Source organism: Tursiops truncatus, chromosome X (genome assembly GCF_011762595.2).
Source record: "Tursiops truncatus isolate mTurTru1 chromosome X, mTurTru1.mat.Y, whole genome shotgun sequence".
NCBI lineage: Eukaryota > Metazoa > Chordata > Mammalia > Artiodactyla > Delphinidae > Tursiops > Tursiops truncatus.
Window position 1 is genome coordinate 115,593,378 of NC_047055.1, and position 14,218 is coordinate 115,607,595.

Consider the following 14,218-nt stretch of genomic DNA (forward strand, 5'->3'; position numbering starts at 1 on the left):
TGAAGAATGTTCTATGTCATCAGTCCGCAGGCTAGTCTATTAGCCATTTTTTAGCACACTGCTTTTTTTAAAAACAATTTTTCTTGGAGTCGAGTTGATTTACAATGTTGTGTTAGTTTCTGCTGTACAGCAAAGTGAATCGGCTGTACATATACATATATCTATCTACTCTTTTTTAGATTCCTTTCCCATATAGGTCATGACAGAGTATGGGGTAGAGTGCCCTGTGCTCTACAGCAGGTTCTTATTAGTTATCTATATTTTATATACAGTAGTATGTATATGTCAATCCCAATCTCCCAATATCCCCCCCACTACTCCCCCCCCCACCCAGTAACCATAAGTTTGTTTTCTACCTCTGTCAGCACATTGCTTTTTCTCATATGAGTTAATTCTCCCATTTCTTAGTTCTTGGTGAACTTGCGTTTAGAGCTCTTCTCACCTGGATTGCTGAGGAGGGACTGGAAAGTCACAGGTGTCTCTGTGATGTTCTCTGTTACCATGATATTTGAACAAATGTCTCTGGCTTGGAGGATAAATGAGTAAATAGCTCCACACCTCATGCCTTCCACTTGTGGGAGTTGTGGCTGTCCAGAGGTTTATCAATAATTTTAATTAATAATTGGGATGGAGCCTCATATCAGTGACATCTTGGCACTTTGAATTGTATCAGGGAATGCATGGGTGAGACACAATAGTCTTAAGTATCAAGTTGTCCATGTCCAAACAGCTTAGGAACCCTTGGTTGGATAGCTATGGATTGGGAAAGACTGAACACATAGAGTTGGCAGAACATTTCTTGGCATTTATTTAGGGTGTGGCAGATCCTTAGATGCCTGCCAGTAGCCCTTTGCATGTACCTGAGAGGGTGGTGAAAGCTCGTTAGGGTGTGAAAAACAACCACACCACCTGGCATTTAAAAGAGCCTGTTTCCCCTCACAAGTGTAATTAATTTAAGTGTGTTAATGTGTGCTTCTAAATTTACCCAAATGAAGGGAGCACAGACAAAAGCAACTACAGAGGCAGCAGCAACAACAAATGAGTGAACAAACTTCATACCCACACTTAGAAGACAAGGTGTAGGTATTCATTGCTACTGCCTTAACCTAGGCTTAGAAGATGGTGCCTTGGGCCCTGTGTCTTGGATACTGACATAAAGCATTCATGTTCCAGTACCAAGTCTCTGACACCCCCTGGGGTTCCTGCAGTTCAACTCAGACACTAACTACCTGGAGTGAGCATCAGACTCCGCAGGTCTTTCTAAGACTGCCGTGCACTTCAGACACTCGCCGCAGGTTCCTATTGTCCCAAGCCACCCACACTTCTGCCGGGCTGACTACAAAGTTGACGCTTCCCATGACCACCTCAAGTTTGATAATTCTCTAGAATGACTCACACCTCCGGAAAGTGCTATATTTATGATTACTGTTTAATTGTAAAGGGTGCAGGTGAAGAGCCAGATGAAGAGACACATAGGGCAAGGTCTAGGAGAGTCCCAGGCACAAGAACTTTTATCCCTGTGGAGTCAGGGTGCACCCCCTTCCCGGTACATCTGTCAGTTCACCGGCGAGGATGCTCCCCTGAGTCCTGATGTTCAGCCTTTTGATTGGAGTTTCATTACGTAGGCATGATGGAGTAAATCACTGGTCACCTGATTGAACTCAGTCTCTAGCCCCTGTCCCCTCCGTGGAGGTCAGGTGGCTGAAAGTTCTAGCCTTCTAATGACCTGCTTGGTTTTTCTGGTGACCAACTCCCATCCTGAAGTCATCTAGGGGCCACCCTGAGTCACCTCATTAACTTAACAAAGTTACCCCTATAACTCAGGAAATTTTGAATGTTTTTGAAGCCCTGTGCCAGGAACTACGAACAAAGAATGTGTATATAGGGAAAAACATATATATATATTCTACCATAGCATCCACGGTTCCAGATGTAGAATAATGACTTCAAAGTGTTTTGTAATTAGATCCAAGTCACCTTGTGTTAATTCTGACTCCTGTTTAGGTTGCTGTGTTCCTGGTTTTCTTCTGTCAGTAAAAATAAACTGCTATCTCTCTTGAGTTTTGCCTCATTCCTACGTTCATTTTTGTGGCATACTTGAGTTGTTCCATTAAATATGGTGTTTTATCATCATTGATCAGGTTATATGTATCCACGATGTTCCTTCCACCTACCGAGTACCTGTGCTTTTGGAGGAACAAGGCATCGTTAAATATTTCAAAGAGAGATTGGATCTGCCTATTGGGGATTCTGCAAGCAATTTGCTTTTCAAGTGGAAAAATATGGCTGACAGGTACTGTGAAAGGAATTACTAATGTAAGTTTTCATAATTCTTAGGTTTGGGGGTAGCACTGAGGTGTCCCTTGAAAGGTAACTATGTAGCGTTCCACTTTCCACATGGGTATGTTTGGTTCTGGAAATATCTAAAGCTCTAGCATATTGTTAGGGTGTTTTGCTGTACTCTGAAGATTTCTGGGGCCTTTGATTTTGCTCTACTAAAGCAAAGTGAATTGAAGGCATTTGGATTCCAGCATTTTAAAAAACTTTTGGAAGCATTTATTTATTAGTTTATTATTTCGTTTCTGAATGTTTTAAACAGTTTAAAATGCTACAGGCTTTGTTTTGTTTTGTTTTGCTTATTTTTAAGATTTGGCTAACATTTCTTAAAGAAAATCCTTCTGAATGGGAAGTTTTGGCCATGGCATTGTCGTTCTATCCTGCAGTTATTAACTATCAGTATCGGCATTAAAAACCCCTGATAGGTTTTAGCTTTAAGACAGTCATATTAATTTCAGCAAGGTTTGTCTAATTTGATGTCATATACAGATTAAATCCCCATCACCTGTTTTCTTTTACTAAATGTTGCTGAGGCGTGACTCCATAAAGTCCTGGCTGCTTGACTTCTCCTGCAGCTGAAGTAGAGGCAATAGGCGCAGTAGTTACAAACGAAGGCTCTGGTGTTGCTAAGGAGTAGATCTTAAAAGTTCTTATCGCACAAAAAAATTTGTAACTGTGCGCGGTGATAGATGTTAACTAGAATATTGCGGTCATCATTTCGTAATATATAAATATATTGAATCATTAGGTTGTACATCTGGAACGAATGTAATGTTGTATGTCAGTTATATCTCAATGAAAAAACGTAAGCTCTGGTGTCAGGCACCATAGATTCAGAGCTCAGCTTCTCCTTTCACTAGCTGTTTTTGAGTTTGGGTAGATTACTTAACCTCTCTGGGCTTATTCTCCCATCCATATATAACTGGGGGGATACTGGTACCACGTTGTGGCACTTACGAGAGAAAATACACCAGGCCTTAACATCACATCAGGCACTATTGGTTACTGATGTCGGTAACGATAATTTAAATGATTTGATGATGACAAAAGCACTGACTTTTGGTAGATGACTAGTAGATTGAAAGTTATTTTGCCCTTTCACTTTAAAATTTTAAAAGCGTTTTAGAATTTCTGGGGCAAGAAGAATCACGAACAAAGCACATTTTCTGAACTTAGGTGCCCCCATGACTGATGATACAACTAAGCCCCTGTCCTCCAGAATGCTTAAGGAATCAGTCTCTTCGTAGGAATTTTCTGAGTAGCTTGGGGTTGATCCTCTTTAAGCACTAGAAACTTTAATATTTTAACTCTTCGTGTTGGAAGTAGTTCTAAATTTTACTCTATGCCTCTGTGCTTTTTAAAGCCAGTGTTTGGTTTTTGTATTAGTTTCCCGTGTCTGCTGTAATAAGTTACCACAAAATGGGTGGCTTAAACCAATAGAAATTTGTTCTGTCACAGTTGTGGAGGTTAGAAGACCTAAATCAAGGTGTCAGCAGGGTTGGTTCCTTCTGGAACTCTGAGGGAGAATATGTTCCATGCATTTCTCCTGGCTTCTGGGGGCTAGCTTCCTTGGTGTTCCTTGGCTTGTGGGCGCATCACTCCAATCTCTGCCTCTCTTGTCGTATGTCCTTCTCCTTTGTGTCTTCTTCCTTTCTCTTTTATAAGGATGCTTGTCTTTGCAGTTAGGGTCCATTCTAATCCAGGATGATCTCAACTGGAGATCCTTAACTTAGTTGCATCTGCAAAGACCCTGCCTGTTTTCCAGATATGGGCACATTCATAGGTTCTGGGGGACATATGTTTTTGGGGGCCACCATTCAGTTCAGGATTCAAGCAAAGGGGATATTGAGCATCAGTCCCTCTGCATCATGTTGGCCGTGATGTTGGTTCATTGGTCATGGCAGTGTGAAGTGTCCATTCTTTAGGCCCTGTCCCCTCAGTACAGCCTGTAGAGAGATACAAGGAGGCACACAGAGGTCAAAGGGACAGTGTTGATCGTGGAGGTCCAGTGCTGCCCAGAGGCCAGGGGTCCCTGGTTGAGCTGGGTGGAAGAACTTGCCTGGGTCCTGAGGTGGGGACAACCCTGCCTCCCTGGGAACCTTCCTGCTGGGGGATGGGCCTACAAAGCCGACCAGCTGACTGCAGTGTCAGCTGCTGTGTCACACCCTGCTGATGGCTGAATGGAGAGCACGAGGGAGGGAGGTGCTTGGCTGGTCCGGGCAGTGAGCCCAGCCTGCAGGGCCAAGAGGGAAAGAGAGCACAGGGGCGTGGGCTCAGTATACCTCCCTGGATGGCGGCTGGACTGACCCAGTGGCCTCCCCTCTCCCCCACTCCCCCCCACCCCGCCCCGGGAAGACCAGCAACGAGTGAGTGGAAGGAGAGTGGGTGCAAGGAGGGACTGGCCATGCTGACTGCAGCCCTGCGTCCCTCCCCTGAGGGACAGGATGTGCCCCCCGACCGCACATCGTCTTGGAATCTTGGCTTGATACCAACTTGCTTTGTTACCTGAGTCCTTTCCCTAGAGCTGGGGCGAAGCACAGGCAGGCAGGCAGGCAGTCTCCACAGCGACATAAAATTAACTGGTAAGTTAGAGGTTTAGCATCTTTCTCTCACGTTCTTCAGTCACCTTCCTAGAAAGTCACCTCTGCTGCCAGTTTTGACTTCTTAGCCCCTCGTGCCTTTTTCTCCTCCCAGCCTGTTTCCATCAGGCTTCTCTTTCACTTTTTGCAGATGTTGTTATAAAGGAGGAATATTCCTCATCCCGGTAACATTTTTGTTCTAAGGTGTTTGGGGAACAGTTTGCTTCAAAGCCCTAAAAGATCTTCAGCCCCAAGTGACATTCCTGCATACTTAGTACCAGACCAGGCATTTTTCATGTTCCTTGAACAGATCTCCTGACGAAAGCAACGGTAAAGATTATGTGTCTAATGGTAAAATGTGATTGAGTGTCTCATGTAGAATGGAATTTTCTCATAAAAATGATCTAAGTGGCTTATAGTGTTTTAAATAGTTCTCCCAGCACCATTCTTCAGGAATGCCACAAATAACCTGGCGTTTGTGGGCCAGCTGGGAATGTAACAATTTTTAATGTAGACACTTTGAATGCATTTTCTTATATGGTATCACCTTACAAAGTTAATGTTGGAATGTCTCCTGTTGGCACTGAGAATGCATTTTCTTATACAGTGTCACCTTATAAATGAATTTCAGGACAGCTCATGTTTATGAGATGGGGAGAACTTTTTTTTTATTATTTATTTTTGGTTGCATTGGGGTCTTCGTTGCTGTGCGCAGGCTTTCTCCAGTTGCGGTGAGTGGGGGCTACTCTTCATTGCGGTGCATAGGCTTCTCATTGCAGTGGCTTCTCTTGTTGCGGACCATGGGCTCTAGGCGCGTGGGCTTCAGTAGTTGTGGCACGTGGGCTCAGTAGTTATGGCTCGCGGGCTCTAGAGCACAGGCTCAGTTGTAGCACACAGGCTTTGTTGCTCCGTGAGATGTGGGATCTTCCCGGACCAGGGCTCGAACCCGTGTCCCCTGCGTCGGCAGGCGGATTCTTAACCACTGCCACCAGGGAAGCCTGGGGAGAGCTTTTTTATTTTTAATGCTTTTAACTTTTTCTCTGATATACTCTCCTCAGATTTATATCTTTGCCTGCTTATGTAAGCCAATGTTGGGCTTTCTCATGATTTTCAAATCTCTTGGGGTACAGATTGTTATTCTTTGGGGGTGGGGTGGGGAATTTGAGCCAAGTACACCAAGTTCAAGGCACATCTGCTCCTCAGGTTTTAAAAAGTGCCTCAGGATAAGAACAGTGGCTGTCATTATGCTTGTGATATGATGTTACATGCATATAACCTTTAAGCTTGTTTTCCTTCCCAGGTATGAAAGGTTACAGAAAACGTGTTCCATAGCCCTGGTTGGCAAGTACACCAAGCTCAGGGACTGCTATGCCTCCGTGTTCAAAGCCCTGGAACACTCAGCGTTGGCCATCAACCACAAGTTGAATCTGATGGTGAGCCCCCACCTGGTCTTCTGCATGTTTCAGGCATTCATCGTGAAATCTCGTGTTGCAGAGAGGCAGGTTGTGTTCAAGGAGCCCCAAGTCCACCTCCAGGGTTAATGATTCACCAGGAGGACGCAGAGGACTCAGCATACAGCTGTACTCACGATTATGGCTTATTTCAGTGATAGGATGCAGAGCCAAATCAGCAAAGGAAAAGGCACGTGGGATGAAGTCTGGGGGAAACCAGGTGTAAGCTTCCAACAGCCCTCGTCCAGTGGAGTCACAGAGGACGTGCTTAAATCCCCCAGCAGCGAGCTGCAACAACACAGGTGACGTGCCATCTACCAGGGAAGCTCATTAGAGACTCAGCGCCCAGGGTTTTTACTGGGGGCTGGTCACGCAGATGCCCTCAGCCTCCTGAGTGTCAAAATCTCAGACTCCCAGGAGGAAAGCAGGTGTTCACCTTAAATCATGTTGTTTCTTCAAACACTGCAGGCACGCTGAGCCACTCTTACTGGTTCTTGGGAATGGTGGGAACCCTCCCCCAATCCAAGTTTCCAGATGCCAGACAAGGGCCAACCTTGTAAGCAGGCATTTCCAAGGATTTCAGTCTGTTAACTTTTTTTCTGCATACAGGTTTAAGGCACAGTTTTTGAAATTAGGCTTTGCACATTCAGGGGCATATATACTTCATGCTCATTTAACTATTTTGTGTTTGTCTAGTGAGAAAATAATAGAACTTTTTTTCCCCTTTAGCGTGGGAATTGAACCCAGATTTTTTAAATGCCATATTTATATATATTTCCCTTTCTAACTCGGAGGACTGATATCTGGCAAACAGTGATTGTTTGTTTTTCAAACAGTATTATGGGATAGCAGAGGTGGAGTTATATATAGCTTGAGTATATTCTTTGTTAGATACAGAAGTAGTATATGCTCAGTATAGAAAATTGAAGCAAAGCATAATGTAAAATGCAGAAAGTGGAAGATTCTTCCTCAGTGAAATCCCACTTCTCTTGATGCACCTGTCGTTCCCAGTTTGATGCATATCTTTCTAGAGTTTTCTCTCCCTATATAAATGTTTATATTTAATGTTATTCTCTCTGGGTATATCACAGTTTAGGGAGGCCTTATTATCTTGATTTAAATGGTAAAACCTTAATATAATGAGCCAAAAGATACAAGAAATTTAGTAACTTTCAGCTTAGGACCTATCCAGTTTTCTCTCACCTGTTTGTTTTGTGTTTTTTTTTTTTTTTTTTTTTTTTTTTTGTGATACGAGGGCCTCTTACTGCTGTGGCCTCTCCCGTTGCGGAGCACAGGCTCCAGAAGCGCAGGCTCAGCGGCCATGGCTCACGGGCCCAGCCACTCCGCGGCATGTGGGATCCTCCCGGACCGGGGCACAAACCCGTGTCCCCTGCATCGGCAGGCGGACTCTCTACCACTGCGCCACCAGGGAAGCCCCTCTCACCTGTTTGTAGCTTCCTCTCTAATCACTTTTTATTTTTGACTTTCCAAGGAATCGTTCCCTTCCTGTTCTTCCTCTTTCTTCCTAGTCTGCCAGTCCCTCGTAGAAAAAAGAAAATAGAAAATCTGTTATAATACTAATTTTATAAAGTAAAATTTTGTATCTTAAGATATATTCAGATAGTAATTTTTACAACAGAAATTCTAAAATAATATAGACATATAGGGACTGTTATGTACATAGGAATTGTTGTACGTGTTTTTCACGTAATAGAACTCATTGACGGTGGCTTCTCCGAAGTACTGTTTGAGTCATGGGCTTGTGCTGTGTTTATCTCGCCCGGCTTTTGCAGTAATTTCCTGACTGGTTTTCATTTTTCCCTCCCTTTCCTTCACTGAGCCAGAGTGATTTTTCTAAAATCGCTCTCTGTTCCTTCAGATTTTTCGGTGGCTTCAAGTATAAACTTCTCTCACCGGATGGAGCTTCTTTTGAGGCCCCCAGAGTGGTCACCACTTTCCGGTTGTTGTCTGTTTCTTGTCTTTCTGCTTTTTGAAGCTGCTCCTTCACAGCCCTCCCCCACCCCCCGCACCCCTTCCCACTTGCCCCCCAACTGCACACGCGCGCTCGACTTGCGTCCACTCATCCTCGACGGCTTAGCTTCTTGGACATCCCCTTCCCAGAGGACTTCCCTGAAGGTGCTCTTGCCCTTCTTCTCTCCAGTCCGCATACGTATCAGCTGCGGCTCCTGGTTCCTCCCGCAGCGTTCTCTTCTTTGCCCATCGTAGCCATTACCTCCCTGTGATGTGGATGCCTGTTTATTTGGTTTCATAACCTGCCTGAAAGATTGTAAGAGCCACAAGACAGAGATGGTGCTTTTCTATGCTAAGTGACCAGTACAGTGTTTGCATAATAAGTAGTCATTGAATAATTGTGTCAGTATTAGATGGCTCTAGTATTTTCCAGTTTTTATTTTTCTGGAATGTTCCTTTAGCTTGTTGCATGTTTTTAGTACATAGATTCCATTGATCTCGAGCAGACTACCGAAACTGAGGACCCTGTGAAATTCCACGAAGCTTGGCAGAAACTCTGCAAAGCTGAGTAAGTACCACGCCAGTTAGGAGAACGCCATTGTGATTTTTTCCATGATTCGATTTACCCCAATGACTAATTTTTGTGCATTTTGAAGTGTAGTTTGGAGTACTTGTGGTGATTCTGGATGGTTCTGCTGCATTCACGCTGCATTTACTTTGAAACGTGCCGTGTCAATGTTAGTGGCACGTGCAGTGGAGATGGTTTTATTCTGGGGAGGATGGCGATACTGTATTGGTGGGAAAGTGAGCTGATGCTACTGAAAGATGCAGAGGTGGACCTTACATATACAAAGTTAAAGTGCAAGAATGACAATCCTCCCTCCTCTCTTGGTTTTATTTTCTTTTCCACATCCTTTGATTCTAGGTTTTATTTTGTAAGTAATGAATAAAAATTTTGGGGGTGGCATTGTGTTGTGAGGGTAGCATGGCCCTTGGATTTTTCTCTTGAGCTCTTGCGTTTTTGTTTTTTTAAAAAAATGTATTTATTTATTTATTTTTGGCTGTGTTGGGTCTTTGTTGCTGCGCGTGGGCTTTCTCTAGGTATGGTGAACGGGGGCCACTTTGTTGTCGTGCGTGGGCTTCTCATTGCAGTGGCTTCTCTTGTTGCAGAGCACGGGCTCTGGGCACATGGGCCTCAGCAGTTGTGGCGCATGGGCTTAGTTGCTCTACGGCATGTGGGATCTTCCCGGACCAGGGATCGAACCCGTGTCCCCTGCATTGGCAGGCGGATTCTTAACCACTGCGCCACCAGCGAAGCCCCAGAGGTCTTAACATTTGTATAAAAGTACTTTTAAAAGAACCTTAACCTATTTTTATTCAGATAATTCTTTCAGTGGCATTTTTAATTGAATTGAGCTTCTCAGTCACTATGCTCACGTGCTGCAAAGACCTATCAGAAAATATATATCAAGGTCAGTTGTGAGAAATTGTTGCAACTTCTTTATAACATCGGGAGGATTTCAAGAAGAAAGTTCAGGATGTGAAATCATGTAATCAGTTCTGAAAATAGACTCCAAGCGTATTCTCTAGCGGCTGTGCCAAGTGTCGGATTTGGGATCAATAAGCATGAATGGCTGAAAACAAGAGTTTTACAAATAAAAATAATGTCAAATTTCCCCTCCTCTTGTGTTGCTTGCAGTGGTGTTCTTGTGCCAGGAGGCTTCGGAATCAGAGGAACGTTGGGAAAACTCCAGGCGATTTCTTGGGCACGGTCAAGGAAGATTCCTTTTCTGGGTAAAACTGATGTTTATGAATCCTAACTATGAGTTTTTTAGATTTTTGACACCTAGTAAGGTAACACGTAATAGAGTTTGTTAATGTGAAAAATGTGATCTTGAATTTGAATATTCAGGTGCCAAATAGTTTGCTACAGGGTGTGGAAACTCTATTCTGCAAGCCTTACCTGGTTTGCAGCGTTTTTGTAAATAAAGTTTTATTGGAACACAGCCATACCAGTTGGTTTACATATTGTCTGTGGCTGTTTTTGCGATACAGTAGCAGAGTTTGAGACCCTACAGCCTGCAAGGCCTAAAATCTCTGCTGTCTGGCCCTTGACCAAAAACATTTGTCAGCCCAGGAGAACTTCTGGTTGTATAGCAAGAGGCTGGGAGGAACCTCTGTTCATACCTGCCCTTCTCCGATTCCACCTTTCACCACTTCGAGCGAACATCTCAACAGAATGCCACAATGTTATTTCTCATCAGAAAAAAAAAGCTTAAATTGAAATTTATATGCTCCTTCTAGAAAAGATAATACAGAAAGACCGTCCAACGTTACAGGGACAGCTCTGTTAAGATTTAGTAGAGCTGGGTCTTTTCAATGTGTTTGTTCAAATTGCAAAGCATGGCTTCTGGAGCAATGAAACCAGATGAAATGGAACACTGATGGGATAAAGGCAGCCCTGCAGCTGGGGTTTCAGGCGGAAGAGGGAGTGGGGAGAGGCCATGTTTCATGCTGTGCTTGCGTGGGCTGGTGGGTTTATGAACCGAGTGGACCAGCTTTGGTACTCTTTACTTAATAACAGCAGACTGTTCATTTTCCCCCTTGCCTGTTCTTTGATTAGCTTCCTAGATGCTCTCCACTTGGGATCCATTTTCAAAAGAGAAGCCAGGAGTAGTTACCTTGATACCTTGCTTTGTTTTATCCATCTAAGCTCATCTGGGCCACTGTTTTCTTTTGAAGTAATCTTGTTCAGTTTCTGTCTAAATGTGGTTAGCGTTCTTCAGATAATTTTCACTGTGTAGAATAGTTTGCAGCTCTTTAAATTTCTCTTTAACACACTGTCTCTTTATGTCCTAGCCTTATGGAACTTTCTGAAGTGCCCCCAAAGCACTCAGCTGTTTCATGCTTATTGACTTTTGTTCTGGCGTGCCTGGTATATTGATTGCTCTCTCCTTTGAGCCCCTGTGTACCTTCAATATATCTATAAAAGCATCTGGAATGCTCCTTGGCATTTGTTTATTGGAGAGAATCGATGGGCCGCAGTGAATGTGGAGATCGGCGAGGGGCACATCCCTGCGGCAACAGGCCTGGGCCTACGCAGGTCCCCTTTTCTCCTTACTGAGCTCTCTGTTCAGTTCCATTTGGCCTCTCTGTCACGCTCCAGCCTGCGGTGGAGGTACCAGCTCCCCCAGCTGCTGCTGTTTCCCTGCAGTGAGGTTTAGGGCTGTTCTGGGCTCAGCAGCTGGGCACTGACCTCCCGCTCCCCTGCCCGCCTGTAGGTGCTCCTTGGATCCCAGCCTGCTGGCCAGCCGGGGGCTGCCCGCAAGCAGAGCCCGCATTTAAGGCCGTGACTCTACCTTGAGAAGAGGGGGTGTGAGGTCCCAGCCCACGGAGACTCCCTCTTGAATTGAGGTGTTGTTAGACATTCTCTGAAGGAGTCGGGCGCTTTGGGGCAGCCATGCAGCCCACAAGCGTGCCTCGATCTAGAGACACATTTGCAGGGAGGCAGATTTGCCTTTCGGACCTTGCCTTCTCCTTTCCTGCCCTTTTCTGACCTCGCATTTATTCCTCCTCGAGTTTGGGTTGTCCAGTCCTTTCCCTGCCCCTGCCACACATGTTCTGAGGGCAGAGGCTACAGCAGTAAACTTTCTTTTTTGGAGCCTACATTCTAGATGGAGGAGATAGACAGCAAATAAATGAACAGAAAATACGAAGCAGTACAAAATAACGTTCATTTGCTTTATATATGTCCTTTTTAAAATAGGAGTTTGCCTTGGGATGCAACTGGCAGTGATAGAATTTGCGAGAAACTGCCTTAACTTGAAAGGTAAGTCTGAGATTTTCTAATAACCTCTTAGTAAAAAGCATTCTTATTGCTTGAAGTATTTTTCAGCAGTATTGGTGAGTTGCTGAACTCATTTCTTTATCTTCAGATGCTGATTCCACAGAATTTGAGCCAAATGCCCATGTTCCTGTGGTAAGTGGCTTAACTTTCTGGGTTGGGTCATTGTTTTGGTTCTGGCTCGGCATAAACTCATGAGGGGTTATTATTACTATTTTTTTCATTCTGACATCAGGACATTTTAATTATATATGATTTTTCTTGTTCTTATTACTCTTATTGTTATTAGTTTATATCAAACCACTTTGTTCTCAATTGTCCATCTTGTCGGTTGTGCCTTGAAGGAAGACACAGTCCTAGATTGGCTTCTCTTTGCAATAGTTTTCAAGCTGAATGTTTAGGAATGGGTTGAGTTGACTGTGACGACAGTCGCTCACAGCTGATGTAAACACACGGGCTGTCCTGTCTCTAGACCCATCCCCGTCTGTTCTTCTGCTGCTTCTCATCTTTCACCGATTCCTTTTCCTGTAAAACATTCAGTCCAAGATTTTGGCTGGGAGCGAAGGCCATCGTGCTCTGTCACCTGCTGCTCTGCTAACTTATCCCATGGCATCCCCCTCTCTCCTGCACTTGGGGTTTTATAGTTGGACTATCTGAATGAGTTTTTTAGATGTATCCTGAGATTCCCTACACCTGAGATGTCCGCGTCCTGCAACCTCCTTACCCCTGGAATCTCAATAAAACTGATGAAGAATTTAATTACAAAAATAAACCAAACCTCATTACCGACAACTTCCTATTCATCCCGGGAAGGCTTTTCTGACCTCCTTTGTTTCCTGGCCTCTGCCTTCTGAACCTTGTACCACCTCTATCAGAGTGTACACCTCACCATTGTGATTGGTTTTTTATTAACAGTTTATTGAGATATAATTCACATACCATAAAATTGAGCCATCGAAAGTGTATAATGCAGTGACTTAGCACATTCAAAGATCTCTGCAACTATCACCACCGTCAATTTTGGACCATTTTGATTATTCCAAAAAGAAATTCCACACTCTTTAGCTGACATCCGCAAGCCGTCTATCCTTCTAGCTCTAGGCAACCATTAATCTGTTTTCTGTCTCTCTATATTTGCCTATTCTGGCCATTTCATATACAGTTGACCTTTGAATAATGCAGGGGTCAGGGGCTGACCCTCCACGCAGTCAAAAATCTGCCTTTAACTCCTAGTCGCCTCTCCGTATATGCGTTCCTCTGTATATGTGGTTCCGCATCTACGGCTTCAACCAACCATGGACCATGTAGTACTATTTACTATGGAAAGAAAGGCATGTCTAAGTGGACCTGCTCAGTTCAAACCTGGGTTGGTCAACTGTAAATGGAATCATACAATATGTGGCCTTTTGTGACTGGCTTCTTTCATTTAGCATAACATCGTCAAGGTCTGTCTATGTTGTAGCATGTATCAGTACTTTGTTTCTTATCCATTCATCCTTTGATGGACATTTGCTGTTTCTACTTTTTGGCTACTATGAATAATGCTGCTATGAATATTTGTGTACAAGTTTTTGTATGGACATATGTTTTTGTTTCACTTGGGTCTATACCTAGGAGTGGAATTGTGGGTCATATGGTGACTGTATGTTTAATTTTTTGAGGAACTGCCAGACTGTTTTCCAAAGTGGCTGCAGCATTTTACATTGCCACCAGCAGTGTGTGAGGGTTCCAATTTCTGCATATCCTCAACACTTGTCTTTTTGATTACAGTTGACTCTTGAACAACATGGATTTGAACTGCATGGGTCCACATATACGTTGTTGTTGTTGTTGTTTTCAATAAATCATACTACAGTACTACCTGATCCATGTAGGTTGAATTCACGGGTATGGGACTGCAGATACAGAGGGCCAAGTGTAAAGTTATATTCGAATTTTTGACTACTTGGGGGTCAGTGCCCCTAAGCCCTGCCGTGTAGCGATTCTAGTGTGTGTGAAGTTGTGGCTCACTGTGGCTTTGCTTCACATTTCCTTGA

The 14,218-nt window shown here is 43.9% G+C and overlaps 1 protein-coding gene across 7 annotated transcripts in view; it reads left to right on the forward strand.

Moving 5' to 3' along the window:
* Positions 1–14,218, forward strand: part of CTPS2 (CTP synthase 2) — a 109,252-nt gene that overhangs the window by 25,215 nt on the left and 69,819 nt on the right. For all 7 annotated transcript variants that reach the window (XR_002174472.3, XM_019925627.3, XM_019925631.3 and 4 more), the window contains 6 exons: positions 2,142–2,293; positions 6,217–6,349; positions 8,818–8,906; positions 10,038–10,132; positions 12,105–12,167; positions 12,274–12,317. Coding sequence is in view for 6 of the 7 variants with exons in the window: in XM_019925627.3 (XP_019781186.2) it covers positions 2,142–2,293; positions 6,217–6,349; positions 8,818–8,906; positions 10,038–10,132; positions 12,105–12,167; positions 12,274–12,317 (576 nt within the window). In the remaining variant the exon portion in view is untranslated. The remainder of the gene's footprint in view (positions 1–2,141; positions 2,294–6,216; positions 6,350–8,817; positions 8,907–10,037; positions 10,133–12,104; positions 12,168–12,273; positions 12,318–14,218) is intronic.